The 18,288-nt window shown below is 42.7% G+C and overlaps 3 protein-coding genes across 6 annotated transcripts in view; 2 read left to right on the forward strand and 1 right to left on the reverse strand.

Moving 5' to 3' along the window:
* The window catches only part of eIF3g1 (eukaryotic translation initiation factor 3 subunit g1), a 3,113-nt gene extending 2,807 nt beyond the window's left edge, over window positions 1–306 (reverse strand). The window contains exon 1 of one of the 2 annotated variants that reach the window (XM_018027298.2): window positions 173–306. The gene's annotated coding sequence lies outside the window, so the exon portion shown is untranslated. The remainder of the gene's footprint in view (window positions 1–172) is intronic. The other variant, XM_018027300.2, reaches the window with a different exon arrangement.
* A 37-nt stretch (window positions 307–343) lies between these two features.
* scaf6 (SR-related CTD associated factor 6) lies at window positions 344–5,512 on the forward strand. 2 transcript variants are annotated; one of them, XM_018027296.2, is made up of 8 exons: window positions 344–517; window positions 1,044–1,214; window positions 1,837–2,497; window positions 2,569–2,640; window positions 2,850–3,246; window positions 3,312–3,718; window positions 3,791–4,156; window positions 4,227–5,512. In XM_018027296.2, the coding sequence occupies exons 1-8, from the start codon at window positions 499–501 to the stop codon at window positions 4,519–4,521; spliced, it is 2,388 nt and encodes a 795-aa protein (XP_017882785.1). In that variant the 5' UTR covers window positions 344–498; the 3' UTR covers window positions 4,522–5,512. The 2 variants fall into 2 exon arrangements, with proteins under 2 accessions (XP_017882785.1, XP_017882786.1); XM_018027297.2 differs by lacking the exon at window positions 344–517 and adding an exon at window positions 537–937.
* A 7,099-nt stretch (window positions 5,513–12,611) lies between these two features.
* The window catches only part of cwo (transcription factor cwo), a 38,290-nt gene continuing 32,613 nt past the window's right edge, over window positions 12,612–18,288 (forward strand). The window contains exons 1-2 of one of the 2 annotated variants that reach the window (XM_026814934.1): window positions 12,612–13,017; window positions 14,485–15,158. In XM_026814934.1, the coding sequence (XP_026670735.1) occupies window positions 15,103–15,158 (56 nt within the window). In that variant the 5' untranslated portion in view covers window positions 12,612–13,017; window positions 14,485–15,102. Of the gene's footprint in view, window positions 13,018–13,910; window positions 15,159–18,288 lie in introns of those variants that run through there. The other variant, XM_018027301.2, reaches the window with a different exon arrangement.

The raw sequence follows: 18,288 nt of genomic DNA on the forward strand, positions 1-18,288 counted from the left end.
TAATTAAAGTGTAACAAAAAAGCAGCATGTGCAACAAAGGAAATTTGAAATATTGTTCTTTAAATACACTGAACAAGCATGTAAGCGTAAAAATAATGAACATGCAAGATGGACTAATTTATTGTGAAATCTACTTGATGTCCAATTCTATGCAAAGAGAGTTAATACGAACCTAAATATTGTGTGTAACACGAGAGATTGACAGGAATATAGGAACGTAAATCCTTGTTGATCCTTGTGGTGCGAATGGATGAAAATCTGTTGTAATGGTGGAATTTCCGCGTGCGATGATGTTAAGTCGATGCATCAGCGGCTTCGACGGTAGTTGCTCGAAACACGACTACCTCGGAATTAATGGCGACGTCTAGCGTTGTCGTGCTCAGTGTGAGAAAATAATGTTTTCCGGAGCCGTACTCCGTTCGTCTACGAAAAGCTATTAACGTAACGGGGAGCAAACGCGACCGAAGTCAGTGGAAAAGTAAAAGAGTAATCACGATAATGGACCAGGCGCCTGCAGGTAAGGAATGAATGTTGTGACCGGACGATTCGGCGAAGCGCGGTCTCGCACAGTCCCGCTCCAGACGAGCATGTTAACGTTCCATCTTAACTTAACCATAATCGTTATGATTTATCGTTTTAGCATTTTAATTAGTCAGAATTGTGGATTCTTGTGTTTACGCATAATGGAAATTGTGCGGCACGTTTAAAGAGAGAATGACAAATTGTAGATTCTAGATAGTAGGGTTATGTAAACCTGTGCAACGAGTTAGATTATGATTAAAAAAGAAACGGTTCGGTCGACAAGTTAAATTATCCCGAGACAAGTTTCTGTAGATACGTTCACGAAGCAATAAGCTTCAAAACAGATTCAGTATTCCAGGTCGCAACGGGCTGATTTAGGACTGCATACTTTAAAAATAAGAGATATCCTATTTCAGTACTGTATTTAAATATTGCCATTTTATCTAATAATAACTGTGATAAATAATTCAGATTTGCCAGATCTCTGGCCTAATTCTGTTTATTCTTGGTGTAATACCCAGATACAGAGTTAAGGAACATCATTGACAAACTGGCACAGTTTGTTGCACGGAATGGACCGGAGTTCGAGCAGATGACGAAAAACAAGCAAAAGGACAACCCAAAGTTCGGTTTCCTGTTCGGTGGAGAGCACTTCAACTACTATCAGTACAAAGTGACTACAGAGCAAGCCAGTAAGTGGGATACAGCCCCTTAACAGCTACAACAATTGAGAAGCATAATGGCCATGCTTTATTCAACCAACGAGGAATGACTTTGAAAAAAGAGAAATACGGGTGGAAGGGTCGGAATTCGTCGTAGTGAACGTACAAAAACTATTATTCAGCGAAATATGAGCACTTCGATTCAAGATTTTGGGATTGCTATTTAATTAAGCAGAATGCTTTAGCTAAAGACATATTCTATTTCTTGGCAAATGATGATTTTGAGAAGATGTAGCTTTAACATTCTTACTGGAGCTTCTCTAATGCGGACTACGTTATCGATATATTGCTTCAATCTATATGGGGAATATAAGCCCATTAATACCCTGTAATACCCTAGTACTATAAAAAAAGTAAAAAAATACATGTGTGTGTGTATATATATATATATAAAAATATAAAACAGGGAAAGAGTATAGTGCTCCTAAAAAGCTTACCGAGTTTTCGATATAATTATCTCCTAAATGCCAAGAGTTTTATTATGCACTGGTAGAAGATAAAACTCAACAGAAATTGGACTATTTGTATACTTTTTCAATATCCATTGAAGGAATCAAACATCTTACAATAATCCACCGTCATTCGTTTACAGTTTTAAAGCAAAAAGGAATAAATCCAATGCAAAATGCAGACCCACGTTTAAACGTTTCGCAGCAGCAGCAAACAGCCGCTACCGTCGCGCAGCCTCTGAATAACGTCAATCTTGCGCCTGGCCTAAATACTCAAAACAATGGATTGAACCCAGTTGTGGGGATTGGACCAGTAGGGAATCCAGGTGGCCCAGTTATACCTGGGGTGCCAGGACAAATTGGAGGGCCAGGAAATGCGGGACCGCCGATCGGACCAGTACCCGCTATGGGAGGTGTGAACCCACCCATCGCTGGTGTTACGCAACCGGTTAACATTGGAGGACCCCCTGGATGGCTTCAGAATGAATTAGCGAACCTTCAGTCGCAGCAGACGACGCTACAGGAACAAGTTAGACAATCGGAACAGAATCTGGCTGCGCAACATGCTGCATTGATGGCACAGCAACAAGGAAGGGTTGAAGATGCTGTGAGGCAAGCTCAAGAAACAGCTTTACAGAACAGTGCGCAGAACACGAACACAGATCTCACTGCATTCGACGCTGTATTGCAACCTATTATCGATAGTTGCACAAAAGACAGCATAAGTGCAGGGAAGGCCTGGATACTTCAGAACTCGGTTACTCCTCAAAGCAATCAAGTGGTTGCGGATCATTTGTTGAAAAAGTATGTACAACCTTGACTTCGATTATGCATAATTAGTAAGAAATTGTTTAATTTTCAATTATTTCTTCCAGAGTAATCCAAGCGATCAATTTTAGCCATAAACTTCATATTATCTATTTGGTGAACGATGTTTTGCATCACTGGTAAATATATTTATTTTTTTTTTAAGTGGAATTTTATTTCGGAATATTCATCGACATCGAATCTCATCCTTTTTTCTTAACATGAGTGTCCTAGTACAATAAATACGTTGTATTTTATGATTTTATTTACAATATGTAGTGAACGTAGTTATTTGATAATTTGCATAAAAATATAGTCGCGCACGGTATTTAATCTGAAACTTCTTTAGTGCAAGAAAAAAGTCTATGGATCTTCGCAAGGCAATGGAAAGTGTTGTTGTTCCCATGTTCTGTAACACCTCACTAGCTGCATCAGAAGAACAACTTAATAAATTAAATAAACTATTGAGTTTGTGGGAGTCAAAAAATAATTACTTTGATGAAGGAATTATAGATAAATTAAAACAGCCAAGTGCGTCTTGGTCTGAATATCAGGCAAACCTGGTTGCCCAACATGCCAGCGCAATCACACCGATCACTGCATCGACGAAACAGACTTTTGACAATTATCAAGCGCAGCATCAAGCGTTCGTTACGCACGCTTTAAGACAAATTCAAAACATTGAGCAACAAAAGATAGCAATTGATCAACAATTAAAAGCCCCACCTCCACCGCCGCCTCAATTGGCAAGTTACTTCATAATACGCTCATTTACGTTTTACATACTCTAATGAAAAATTACAATTTGCAGAATCAGCAAAGTATGCCTATGCCGCCTAGTCATTCCGGTCCTCCTGCGCCAATAGGCACGGATGTAAATTTTAGTCAACCGCCACCCGGATGGGGTGTGCCTCCTCAGGGAAATGACCCACCGCCATTTACGAACGTTCCATTACCAGATTTCTCAAAGCCTCCGCCGGGCTTCGGGCCACCGCCTGTTATACATGAGCCTTCCGTCGAAGATTTAATGCCTAGTATGCCTTATTATGAACTTCCTGCTGGCTTGATGGTGCCTCTGATCAAGTTAGAAGATGCCGAGTATAAACCTTTGGATCCAGAGGCAATTAGGCTTCCACCACCTGCCCCACCTAGCGAACGATTAGTAGCTGCAGTCGAAGCGTTTTACGCGCCTCCTAATCACGACTCTCCACGAGACAGGTAAAAATAAATGGATCAATAACGGTTGAGATACTAAAGAATATTTTAAAATGCAATGCTTGTGTATTACAGTGACGGTTGGGAAAAATTAGGTTTATACGAGTATTATAAAGCAAAGAACGCAGCACGTAAACGCAAAGAGGAAGATATAGCGGCCGGAATAAGGCAGAAATCAAAGTCACCGTCGCCGATCCTAAGACCAAGGTCTAAAAGTCCTAGTCCACCAAAGAAACGGTATCGAAGTAAATCACGAAGTAGATCGCGTTCAAGATCGAGGGGTAGAAGCAGATCGAGATCGCCCGCTGCCAATCACAGGCGGAACAGCCGCAATAGTAATCATAATAATAGAAGTAGGAGAAGGAGGAACAGCAATAAAGATCGGAGTCCCGATAGGCGAATGGATAGGCAAGATCGAAGCCCGACCCCGCCTAGCTTTCTGTGAGTAGTCTTTACTCGCAGATACGAAACGTGTAGAAAAACTCGATTTCTACTGATTAATTTGTTTCAGTGGATCGATGTATAGTAAAGCTCCTCAAGAAATTAGTTTGGACGAGAGTAACAAAGGTCATCAGTTGTTGAAGAAGATGGGTTGGGGTGGTGCGGGACTTGGTGCCAATGAACAGGGTATTGAAGCTCCGATATCGGGCGGTGAAATTAGAGATAAAAATGATCAATACAAAGGCGTCGGTATTAATCTAAATGATCCGTACGAGAACTTTAGGAAGAGTAAGGGTCAAGCATTTATCACTAGGATGAAAGCAAGAGCGGAGGAACGTGCCGAAGAGAGGGGTGAACGGGACTGAGTATAATCGAGTAAATTAATACATTTTGTCTATAATCCTTTTGATGAGATGTATAATAACTATCGCCTGCAGTATCAATTCGCAAGAACGATCCCTGATTGTGGTCGACACAAGTTTCCAGCAGTCAGTCCTCTTTAATCGAATAATTCATGTGAAGAACGATTTCAGTGATCTTTCTATATTTTTTCAATTAGGGTAATAAATACATCGACTTTCGTATGTATTTACATTTATGTTACATAGTCATCGTTTATTATTGAGATCGCAAAGTTACTTCTGTACATGTTATATGTATAATTTTATATTTTCGTTAACAATAACGATTATTTTATACTTTTAAAGATTTCGAGAAAGTGTATGTCCCGGCATTGTGTCGATCATCCGCGGGTGTAAACCAATAATCTGTACATTTCCGTTAGGAATATACTGCGAGTGAGTGATGAGAAAAATTGAGACAATTGTTTATAAAAGAACTGAACCAGTCAGTTTATAAATATAAGGTTTAAGTAAGTTTACGATTACGATGCGCACTGAGAGTGGCTGTTGTATACTAAAATTCAATTTTCGTGGTGCATAATTCGAACGAGAAATACAATTTTATGCATCCCTTGTACATTGTGTACAAAACTATTGGATCTTCGGTAAGGTTACCTAAGAATAGACGATTTGGCTGCGAATTGTTTACAAAACATTTCGTTGATATTAATAATTAACCATACCAAAAGGAGCGGTTGATGCTGACGTCGAAGGAATCGCGCGGCCAATGTCCACCGTCAACATAAAATACGCAAGGTTACATTATAATTGTATCTCACGTGACATTTTGTACTAAAAATTCATTCTGCTCCCATATGAAACAATGTACCGATTGTCCGTCTATGGGGACGGGAAGATCCTTATCGTGCAGGTATTTGCACGTGGTGACGTTTGCAAAAATGAAACTAAAAGAAGTACTTGTATTTAGTAAGTTAATAAATGATTATATTGGATACATAAGTGTAAATCAGGGAATAAGTGACGCATGTTTAAACGACTGAAAGGAAAAATATAAAAAGCGTGGACGAGAAAGAGCGTTCATAATTAGAATCAACACGTCTTCAATGCGTGCTGTAATGACGTATATGAAGAGCCATCGGAAATGAAGAAGATTAATTTAATCAATTGGAAGATATCCTAAAATAATAATGTTCTTAGATTCGTTCTACGCCAAAGTGTGTGTCTATCGGGGATCACGTGTATCCGGATTTAAAGAAAATTGAAAAAAAAATCCAGTAACCGGCTATGGAACGGCTCGACATCCGATGGCACTGTTGATCATCACATTTGCCTTCTTGAACTCCCCCAGCAGCAGTTGATATCGAAACCGAATAAATCCACCGTCGAACCGGTTTCGCAGCGATAACAGTCAAGAGCTACACACTTGGTGGCGTAAACAGAGTCGGAACGATGTATACGACTCAAAAGCTATCCTGCAAGGTCATTCTCGATTTTTATACTCTTTTTATACCACGTGATGTTCTTTTATCAGTATGAAAATTACATACGAAAGAATAAAATGTTTACGTCAATTTCCAAACGTCGTACGGGTTTTAGATACGGATATATCTACACGTTATATTAAAGAAATAGTTCATCTGAATCACGTAGCTTACTTTCTACTTTTTTTTTTATTATATTTTGATGTCATGCGACGATAATATGATTTGATAATGCTTCTTGAAAATCTCAAAGATAAGCGATTCTGTCCCGGAAATCGTAAACATTGAGTTTCGATATTTCTGCGGTATCTAACGTTCTCCTTGGAAGTGCTCTACAGTTGAAGGCAAAGGTCAGAGATAAAGTGCATTAGTTGAAATGATGGAAAGGAAACAGGAGTACGGATTACTAAATTAATACAAGGAACTATTTCTCCTTATGCGAGCTATCACACACGGACAGTATTATTATATCAGTATCATTATGTAGTCGTGTCGACGCACTTGATGACAATGCATTTAATTTTCTGCCTATATGATCGATAATTAGATAATTTTACAAAAATAATGCAAACACGAGGAAAAAGTGTTCGATTATCTATGCCGAAACTAATCGGAGATCGACGGATTTTTTTTACAAAACCCATTGAGATCGCGCCATTGCTGATTATGAAAAGCGCGATAGAAACAAACTGATCGCCGAAAACTCAGCTTTCGCTGATCTGATTAGTAACCGGACGTCTCCTGAATCGAGGGACGGTCTTATATTTAAATGGGCCGGCTGCATTCGTGGGAAAACGTATTCGTGTGCGCACAAGTTGTTCGACTGATGCAGCACGTTTAAGCAAAACGTGACACCGGACGCGGAATGTATGCGAAGATAAAAAGTAGATTACTTTAACGATTTGGCAGCAGCACGTATCCATTGGACGCACACGCCTGCTGCGAAAGTGTTATTTTTAGAACGTAATTGTTTAAGTCCGCGAGAAGAGAGAGATATTCTTGGAGGAGAATTCCAATTAAGAAATTAGCGAAGGAAAAGTTTATATAATACATTGAATAAAAACTTCCCTTTTTAATCTCTTTCGACATTATTTTCAACAGTAATAATGTCTATCGTTACGTACATGAATTTCGTCAGTGAAACGTATAGTTTATAACACGTTCGATCCTTCGAAGTGCATAAAATATACATGTACTTCGTGACCTTTAAGATAGGCTTCATTGATGAGGCAGGTATCTAATTTTACAACACGTCGTATCATACATATAGGGTACGAAAGACGAGAATAGATAGATAAAATCATGATAGTTTACACGTTGCACTATTCCGAGCGTGTGACTTTTTATCACTAAGCGAGACAAGTGTCACGTTACTGTCTACAAGTAACAGGCGCCGTGTATCGTTTTACCCTCGTATATCAAGATTTTCACGGACGCTGTCGAATTAGAGCTCCGGCCTTTCAAGTACACACACGGAACCATAAAAGGACGCGTTACAGTCGCTTGCGACACGTTGCAACGTACAATCGATGAGAATAGAAAAGAGGCGAAATCAAATTCTTATTGGACTCCTGAAAAATAAATTTCGCACGTATTTTTGTACATTTTATCATCAGAATGTATATATCATAATGTACTGCGATATATACAAAAGGAGCTGTTCGGTTTTACAATCAAGTACTTTGAAAGTCGACTATAAATCACGATTCATCGTGGAGGTAACAGGTGACCTCATAGTAATCAGAAACCGGATCTCGTACTCGACGCGCGTATTTAGGCCGGAAGTACGAGTCCGAGAAGTGCTAGGGTTCGCTTTAAATAGTCACCCGCGCTACTGGTTTCCTTATATGTATGCAAGTACGAATAACGCGACCATCCTTGATTTCAAACGAATATTTCAAATTATCTATTTGTGGCATTATATGTAATTAACTTCTCGTTTCGATAGCGGTGGAATTTATTTAAATTTATTAATATACGGTATCCCTCAATTAAGACATTTCTTTTTATTAAAGAGAACTGCTTACAAATAGAACTGTAAAACACAGAGTGGAATAATGAACGTCTAAAACGTGATCGAGATAAAAAGATATTTGATCATTTAAATTAATGGTGCGGCTAAAGCCAAACATTCCCGAATCCTTTCATCATCGATCGAAAGATCAAACTCTCTTCACGAACAGTTTTCCTTGGTCTTGTCACGAGGAATTCTGCAGCTCGTTTTCTTTGTAGAGAAGGACTTTAAACAGCCCGAGCGTTCATCCTTTTTCTTTTTCGCCTCGGCACGATTCTCTCTTTTCAAACACGCACGCAATGAGACGGCACGATGAACGCCGCGGCGATCGGCATACCTGCGTGTCAGCCGACACGGACAGAGAAAACGGGTTAGCGTGACTCGTGAATTAGAGAGAAACGCGTGCATTCGCAACACCACGGCGGGAGAGTGGATCGAGGAACGAGGATGGAGCAAGAAGCGGGTCGGAGCGAGTGGGACAAGGACGAGGAGCAAGTACCGCGTTACGTTCCACGTGATCGAGAGAAGGGCACGCCTCGGCCGTCGAGTCACGCGCTCGACCACGCGTTTACCCTTACAGACACGCCGACACGTGCACGCAATGTATCTGATCGAGCACTCGGCTAAACCACTGCGGCCGTGGAACGGACTGCCGAACGGAGCCACACGGTGCACTAATCTTTTGGACATTGCTCCGTTATGTGCGCGTCGAATCGTGAATGGCCCGACGCCCGCCTTGTTATACCGGGTCGGGCAGACTTCGGTAATGCAACCGCTTTTTACTCGACTCTATTTAGATAACGCAACTCCCCGATTGTGTAACACTCTCACTGCGGTGTGTCGCCGTTTTAGAATTATTGACTCCGATGGACAGGTAACCGGAGGACAAACATATTACGTAGCACGAACCCGAGTTGTAGCGTGTACTGGAATATGTCATATTGTATCGTACACTTGTTTCAAAAGGATTACTGGTTGATATTATCGACTCTTATGAAACCTGTCGCTATTACGAAACGCGCTAATTTCGGAAAGATAATATAGTTTTCCATTATTTTACATCGAATGCTGTTGCGCACACGGCCGGGAGGTGAGATAATATCGTGGCGCATTGTTCGATCGAATCGCGTGATGAAAAGCAGTGAGGCGCGTGGGATTTTCAGGTTCAAGTGCGAAATGTGCCCGGAGTTGGCTCCTTGGGAACGCGCGGACCTATCAGGATCTCTTGACGGAAATCGAGAGCTGTTCCAGGGTTCGAGGGGCGCGGGCGACGTCACGGCTATAATTACGTATCGGCCTAGCGAATGTTCTAATTTACCAAGGACAAACGAGCGGACAATTCTGCGAGATTTTCAGACGATAACCGAGGGGAAGCTCCACGATGCAGTGGCGATGCAATCACCGTGATGTAATTGCTTTCACGTGCCCTCACTCGACCCTTGTGCAAGGTTCCTTTTTTTTTTTTCCTCCTTTTTACTGTTCTAAAACCATGGCCAGATCAATTTCACTTTGTCACGTCGTTGCTAATTCACTTCGGTTTTACATAATCGGAGCTGCACGTCCCGCGAAGATTGCGTAAACAAATTAAAACGAAACAGCGTGCTGAAGAAACGCTGATGCATTCCATCGAATTTTTGGAAGATTCGCACGTGACACGTGACGATGACCGAGGTACGAAAATATATGCGTACTTCCCGTGACAATGGCCATCGGAAGTATGCAAACTTTTATGCTGAATATTCATCGGTGTGTGTGTGTGTCCACCCACGGTGACCGTTCTATCTAAAAGTCACGTAGGCGCGCGGCGGGACGTGGCCACCGTTTGAACGGTGCATAATTTAATTCCAGCACAAAGAGGAATCCGTCGAGCGCTCTAGAAGGAATTTAAATTGCTCTGTCTCGTGGCAGAATCCGGAATCAAAGGTTAAAGATCTGGCCACGATAACCAGCGAACGTTACGCCCTATCAGACCCCAGCTTCTCGTTCCCGGCTACGTTCGTGTGCACCGAAATATCGCCGCTTAGACGTCACGTTCAATTGACGAGTATTAAGATCAATAATTCTCTTTTTTCGGTGCGGTCACAGAGCCGGGCTCGATTAATACACGGCACACGTATTAGTACTAGTGTACCGGGTCAAGAATAACTCGCAGTTGCCACAGATCGCGTTTATTTTCTCCCGAGCCGTGCAGAAAATAAGACGCCTATTTTCGAATTGGTCGCGTTACGCGTGTACTCGCGCATACGTCAAGTTCGTAGCCGTTTTAAACAGGTACGGCCGGCCAAAAAGTTCACGTTCTCGGTAACGTGAAACATTTAACCTGAACCCGTTGTGCACCGCGTCAGCCGAGTTCTCTGTCTCTCGTTTCGCCGAGAGCGTAGCTCATCGTTAAATATGGCCAGGCCTGTCTGTGATTCACTGTTCTTTAACGTAACAATGCAGTTTATCGTTAATCGAAGAAATTATGATCGTTTCTTAAAATCGTCGAGATTGCGTTCAATGCACGTACTCGACACGTGGTTCAAAAGATTATTTGCGAATTAGATTGTTGTCCGTCTGGAAGTCCACCGGGACAGACGTTTATATAATCGCAGACTCTTATACTTTCTAGTCCGTTTGTGGACGTCCAACGTCATAAAAATGTTTCGTAACGTGTAAATCTCGATCGAAAAAAAAAACGCATCATTAGCTGCATTCTTTGAACGCGTTCGGTCCGTTTAATTTCTTTTCAGTTTTAATGCAGTCGCGCGTGATCGACCAACGAGCGAGTAATCACCTGCGAGAGGTGTTCGTTCGCGCGCGTTACGCATAAGTAGAAACGAGATCTGGATTCCGCAGGTGACCCGTAAAACTAGAAAAGTATGTCGCCTAGAACTCCGTGCTCCGCGATATCGCTATTGAAATCGATTAACTCTGCAGTTAAATCGACCAGACTTCAGCGTTTCCGCTTCAGCCGTTTATAACGGAGACGTGTGACGACCGTACTTGCAAAGCTTACCTCTTTTCCAACCATTACATTATTTAAAAGAGACCTGCTCAGTTGGTAATTGACGGTTGCGAGCAATTCGGATTTAATTCTATAGATAAATGGATGTAATATTTGAAACGTTCTACTTTTCTACTTTTATTTCATCGTGCTGCGAACCGTATTTCAAACACATTGGCTGGTATTCAGAGTAGTTACTTATACATATTTAAGATCGCCTTAAGCATTTGCTTAAGGTAGCTCGCTATTTGGGTAACGTATCAATAGATCCTACAATGGGCTTATTTTAAAATAAGAATATGAATTGAAAATTTTATTGTTAAATATATATTACAATTTCCACATATAATAACAACATACATATATGTATATAAAATACGTAATACGGGCTATTCGAGGCTATCTATATTCCTATTATTTTTTTTAATGTCGTCTTCCAAATAGCAAGTTGGCATTTAAATTCATTCGAATCGTCGATAATGAATAAAGATAATCCGTGCGTTAAAAACAAACGCCCGGAAGACGATGGACGTCGTTCTCGTGGACGGATCCGCCGAGTACGCGAATGGCGAGACGCGAGTAAACACGTCGTCGTTGAGGCAGAGAACGAGAGCTACTATCATTACACCGCGTGTCCTCGTGTCACGGCGGGGCCTGAATACCAGTCAAGTCCCTGCTATAAATCAAACCGAAATAAAAAGCATGGCTCAAACTGGCTACCTCACCCCCACAAGCCTTTATGTTCCTAGACAAGACAGGCCTCATCCAAGATGAAAACAACCTCCCCATTCTATACCACTATCCCAGACACCAGGCTAATAAAGCAATTCTTCTTGTACCAAACTACCCCATACTAAAATACGCTAAAACCCTGCCTAACGTTGACATCAAGTATAACTATTTACAAAAACGGTAAAAAATATTGGTGGCTATCCGAAGACGGAAGACACAACGATGATGTACGTCGTAGAGCTAGAAGACTCTCACAGCAATAAAATTAATGTCTGTCCCCGACGCAGGTTGTTCATCGGCTCCTACCTTTCTTAGCGCCTTGTGACGAAACATGCTTACCCTTCGTAACTAAAATAATAGATCCCACATTTTGTATTGGTTTTTTTATTTGTTCATTTGCACCAAATTATATTATATTGCATCTGCTAAGCAAATAAATCATGTTTAAAAAAAAAAAAAATACTCGTCGAGTCCATGATCTGCTCCGTTTCGAACGGGAGAACGAAAAAGAGCGAGACCAGCGGCGTCCACGACGTCCATGGCACGCAGACCGTGATCGAGAACGGAAGAAGGAGAGGTGCACCGTGCAATGCGACGAGAGAGACGGTTCTCTCGGAAGGCAGCGGAGTGATGCAGTTGTGGAAAGCAGCGGCGGTGGCACGGGGAAAGCGGGTGGTTCGAGCGCGTGACAGGACACGTGACCGAGAGCACACGGTGCTCGCGTGACCGGCCCCGTGACGTCACGCGCACGTGTCACATAGCGTGGTAACTACTGCTCACTTGTCCCTCTCCTCGTACGCTTAGTCGTCCCGGCGAACGTTCTCCACCTTCCTTCGCTCCAACGCGGGTTCACCACTCCGCCCGTGTTGGTCAGTAACGTCTCAAGCCCACGCTTCACCCTCCTCGTCGCGAACTTTCACCTGAAAACGCTTTTTTTTTTTCCTCCTCCTTCCGCTGTTCGTCCTCGCCGAGACCACAGAATTCTAGCTTCGTCGGTCCGCGCGGTCAGATTTGCATCATCGGAGTCGTTACGTGACGTTGCTCGATCCTCCTCCGCGTCGAGGAAGGAGAAACGGAAAAAAATTAGCCGGTTTCTCCTCGGTGGAATTGTGCGCTCGAGATTCCAGCGAAATGGAAGGGTGAAAGCGTGCGCTCGAGAAATTTAGTCGTGAGTTCGGGGCGTCCGGTATAACGTTGACTCAATAGCACACTCTCGTCGCGCGGTGTCTCTGAGAGGAACGCGGTGGAATCTTATCTGACGCACGCTCGCAATAAACTCAATTAAGGTAATTCGTTTTCGCTATCTACCAGGGGGAATTTCTGATCCCTGAATTTCTGATACCGCCGAAAGATATATTACGCTCACTGAACGCTTCGGGACTCCACGGATCACGTGTGCGTCTGTTTGCTTCTGTCTACATCTCAGCGAACCGTGATACACGATAATGCAAGAGAACACACCGAGACTTATCGTTTAATTATTATCTTTATCGATTTATGATCCAAACTCACGCTCACGCGCGGGGACGTGGAAATCGCCGGCGCACGTTAGTCTTGTAAATGGAAGAATGCTTTCGTATCGAGCTATGAAGTAACGCCGATTTCATTAATCGAAGTAATCGACGTAAGGAACATAATAACAGCGATAATCATGATTGTCAGTGAATCAGAGCAGCAACAATGTTTAGGTAAAGATTAACCTTCTTTGTTTTTGTTTTCGCGTATCGGTACAGCTATTTCAAGATTGCCGTACAAATCGATCCACGTGTAACATTATCAACACGTGATGTACTAAGAACATATTGTCTTATCGAAATGTTTCGCAAAACTGCCAGACACACACTCATCGGCACGTTACTCTATCGCTCGGAGATACCGAAGATTACGCGAAAGCGAAACTACGTAATGGTCGCCCAGTTATTATCTATAATAATGACACCGTATTTCAATAGGAAGGTCGTTGAAATTAGCTAGATAAGGGAGTGCAAACGTGTATTTTGAGAATCGTAGCCAGTAGCCACTGTATCGTGTGCAGGAGAAATTACGATAACCGATCGAATTCGAGCCCCGAGTTGCGTGGCTCCCGTGATAATGGTTCCGTGCCTGAGACGGTTCTGGATCGCTCCCACCAGCAGCGGTCTGCGTACCACACGGCGGCCCATCGCGAGAATCGAACAGGGCCGCGCATTATACGCATAGTGAAGCCTGCCAAGCGTTTCTATACACGTTTCGATAGAGAGGATCCCGAGGTTCCTGTTTATTCAAGCTACCGCGCGCGAAGTTCCGGTTCGTAGATGAGAAAATCGGGAAGTCTGTGCCTGTCACGTTGACGCCGTTGAACAAGCGCGCGGGGGGTGCGTGCGATGAAAATTCAACCGCGAGCGTCACGTGAGCGTCGATCCATATAGCACTTACGTTAGATCTCGGAATCGTGTGCGCCGCAGCATTGCCGCGTGAAATTCGTAAAGTGCATGCGTACGCATCGCGGGAGGCGCGTCCATCACAGGGTTCGTATTGGACACGTTGACGCACGCGGCCCGTTAAATTCCTGCGGCCCTGCGCCAGTTAGTACATCGCGGAATTTCGCGGTCGAACGAGTCAACGGCCTTATCGTCGTTCGCATTTATACGTCCCAGGATCGTGGATCGTTCCTGCTTTTCCTCGTCCCGGTCGCTCGTGCGCGCGGGAACGATTCGCGACGAACAACCGCAGCGGGAACGGCTTCGTTAACACCGTCGTCGTTACGCTTGCAGGATCACGGGAGAAGATCGATCGGCGATCAACCGGCTTTGAGGAAAAGTAATAGAACAAGTAAAGGTGGAAATCGAGAGAGGTGGGAAGACGGTGTAGAAAAGAAGAGGGCGCCAGTACAGATATATCGGTGAGTGTGACTGGACGGAAAGACGTGGGCGATTCCCAAGTACCGGCCTCCCGGTCCGTCGTGCCGTTTCGGTGTGTCAGTGAGTTTGTGGAGGCGAACCTAACCTACCGCCGTTGGGTGCGCATTATCGATCAAGGAGCCATCGGTTTCAAGAGGACTCGGCTCTTTTTCTTTACTCCTTTCGAAGTACGGTTTACGTGTACGCGCAATTCTACTGTCTCGTAAAACGTGACCGTGGAATACGTATAGTTAAATTTCGCGCTCAATCGTTCGTCCAGTTTGGAGCAACCCGCCGTGCGTGATATACGAGCGTAAATTCAAAGAGCGAAGTTCTTCCTCGGTCCCCGTGTGAGAACGGATAGAGAGAGAGATAGAGAAAGGAGGAGGATAGTTAAAGAGAGACAGAGAGGAGAAGGAGAAGGTAACGGTGATAGCGACTGGAAATCGGAAGTGATCGTGTTGTGCATTGGAAACTATTCTATGCGGGAAGATGATGGAGACACAGAATTATTGGCAGGAAAACTCCATTGAAGTAAAATACGAAAGGTACGTGTCCTTAAACGTCCATTAAATACGAAAGTGTTATTCCCATTCCGTTGAACGATCACACATTGTTCCCCTTGTGATTTATCTATTAACGTGTCTCGCGCATGAAATATGAAAATTACATGCAATTATATGCACGCGTGTGAATTATTTTAGTCGTGAATAACAGTGCGGCATTCGCTCGCGACGTGAATCACCGTCGCATTCCAAATTCTTTCACGACGCCAGATGAACGTTCGACGCTGTCGACCTTGCCGGCACATTATTCAGTCTAATGCAATCCAAAAATATTTACACGGCTCTGCTCTCCACGAGGTGCATTGCTCATTAAGTAGAATGAGCGAACGCTCGCATGACTCCCGTCCGTGGGGTGCATTAGCTCCGCCGCTCTGTTCAACTTCGTGCACGTGGAACCGTTCAAAACAGCCGATCACACGGAATAAATGCGTAATGATTTTCGAAATTATTCCCGGATTAACACACGTCGCTTATGCAAGAGCACCACCGCGATGCGGACAAAATATAGGCCGCATCGCTGTTACGCTCGCACAGATTAATGAGGACTGATCTCAATTGATTAAAGTTATTTATGTACAATAATATTCCTCCGTTCGATCTACTCTGTACTTATTTTGTACCAGTGAAATTTGTTAAGACTGCACACATAATAATCGGTTGAAGCTGAAAGAAACGGACTTGTTGATTGTCAAGTAAATCATGCCTATCAGAAGTTTATAGCTTAAAGCGTTGTACATACATCTTATGATTCCAGATTACATTCTACTTCGTAATTCTTTCGAACAATTAAAAACGGATATACAATATGGTAGCAATTTTTGATACCATGATGCAACACTATATAAGATCCTTGAAAGAATGATTTCGCTTAAGACTGTACTTCAAGATTATGTCCAATATTTGAACTGATAAACTTTTAGGAAAAATGATATTTGCAGAGGNATTTTGCTATTCAATATAAGAATTCAAGATTTAATAACTTTTTCATTAGGCTTCCAAAGTTTCTAAAATTATCCACATTTTCCTATTAATGTACTATCTAATAATTATTAAAATTTCAATGTTTAGACATTGTTTTAATGTAACCGTTTATACAACTTTAATTATCTATTTGATCATTTTAATTGATCACAGAATTTGCACGACAGTAATTATTACATCGCAGTTGCATATCGAACAATAGTCATCAGACACTCTCGTGATAAGAATTTGTAAAACGGAAAGCTACAGTGTTATCGTTATCGCGAGCTTACAGGTGTTCGATTTTGACGTTCGTTCCCTCCCTACTCCTCCCTGTTCATTCCCCAATTTATACTGATAATTGATATGATATGAGCTTATCTCCGGAGGTCCATACGTCGCCGAAAAATTCATGGTCGCGTGAGAGATAAGATTGGTCGTTGAGACGAGGCTATTATTGAACATTGATTAAACTCTCATACTATAGGCACCGTACGCGTCCGTGCGCGACAGATTCGAACGCTGAAGACTTGGGAATTACATAAGAATCGACGATTAGAAAGATACAGTGAGTATTTGAAAATCGATCATCCGGCGTGAGTAAAAAATAATTACACGTTAATTACGCGTCGTCGGTTTTATAAGGCGCAACCGTCTTATTTAATGATCGATTCTACTCGTGATTAATGTCGATCTCGGGATCAATTGCTGCTGCAGCTCTCCATTTGCGGAGCAATTACACAACGGCGTACGTTTTTTTCGCTCTCCGGAGAGGACCAGAAATGGCCTAACGCTTCGATACACTGCGTACCGTTACCATGGCATCGAAAATTGAAAAGAAGTGTCTCAATCAGGCGTGTTATATTGATATTCATGACGCCTATTGTCAAGGAAAGTGACGTTTCCACGTATACTGTGTTCAGAAGCTTGACTTGAAGAGTGACTTTCACGAGTATGTCGGAATTACTGGTTGTAAACATTTAAGAGATCAGGAATAGATTGAAGACGATACGTAGGTATACTTACACGGGGTTCTACGAACCTATAATTTTAAGATAGTTTGAAACTAACAGAATTTTAATAGAAGCAGCTGCAAATAATTTCACGATAATAATTAGTAAAAATCGTGAAAGTGACGAAATGTTTGAATTTAGAATCACGATTTACGAAGTTACAATTTAATTATTATTGCAAAAGCAATCGTTGGGTGACCTACATTATGAATTCACGTGGTCACGCGAGACACCCTGTATATCGAGATGGCTAGTGGCTGCACTCGCAGTTGTAGCTATGTCGTTTCTTATAATGATATAGAGTAGAGTTTCGCATCTTGGCTGCTTGAACCGTCGTCGCATCGGGCATTGACACTGCTGATCGATTCGCATAGATTTATTTGAGCGTCATTTATATAGCGTGTGACTGTGTTCGCGGCCAGTGTCACATACCTTTTTGACCCCCGCCTTCAGTTGAATTTTAACTTCGAAACGGGACGATCATTCCTTGTCCCTCCCTTTCGTTCTTTGTTCAGATCGAAGCACAGTCAGCGATCCGAGGCGATCGTTTCTAACGTCACTATACTTAGTAGACCCAGCCGCGCGATGAAATCATTGTTTTTTAAAATCTCATGTAATAATGGCGCCGGTGACGTGGCATTGAGCTCGAATTCGTGAGAACTCGCGAGATAACGAAAATGTAAATTCTATTAACACGAGACGCCCCGTGTGACATTGCGTAAGACTTCTTCTGTTTGATTAATCGCCGTTCCGAAGGAGCAATAACTTCGCTCTTATCGAGCCGTACGTGCAGATAAGGCGTCGGTATCGATCGCTCGTAGATGGTTTAGATTGCGCGACGAGCGATTGTGCGGCGACACCCTCGCCGCGGTTTCGTGTCGCAGAAGATCACGTTGATTCGAATAAACAACCGCGTTATGTAGGGAAACAAACCCTCGGACACGTTCGCTGCGGAATGTCGTGGGTGGACACGTATTACGTGTTTTGGAATATTTATCGTGTCGTGTTTATACGTAAAATGTTGAAAACGATTTATGGATATTTATTAAATATTCGTGGCCAGTGGTAATTTCCGCAAGATGAGCCCGCGTTTATAATTATATGCTTCCACGATTTATCAGCGAGTTACAAAATACTTT

The sequence above is a fragment of the Ceratina calcarata genome, unplaced genomic scaffold (assembly GCF_001652005.2).
Source record: "Ceratina calcarata isolate Rehan_Ccalc_2016 unplaced genomic scaffold, ASM165200v1 scaffold419.2, whole genome shotgun sequence".
Lineage (NCBI taxonomy): Eukaryota > Metazoa > Arthropoda > Insecta > Hymenoptera > Apidae > Ceratina > Ceratina calcarata.

Bases quoted from the DNA above. Each gene is read 5' to 3' on its own strand.
- scaf6 (XM_018027296.2), top strand. The intron at 2,498-2,568 runs GTATGTACAACC...TATTTCTTCCAG, and splicing joins GCGGATCATTTGTTGAAAAA to AGTAATCCAAGCGATCAATT. The intron at 4,157-4,226 runs GTGAGTAGTCTT...AATTTGTTTCAG, and splicing joins CCGACCCCGCCTAGCTTTCT to TGGATCGATGTATAGTAAAG.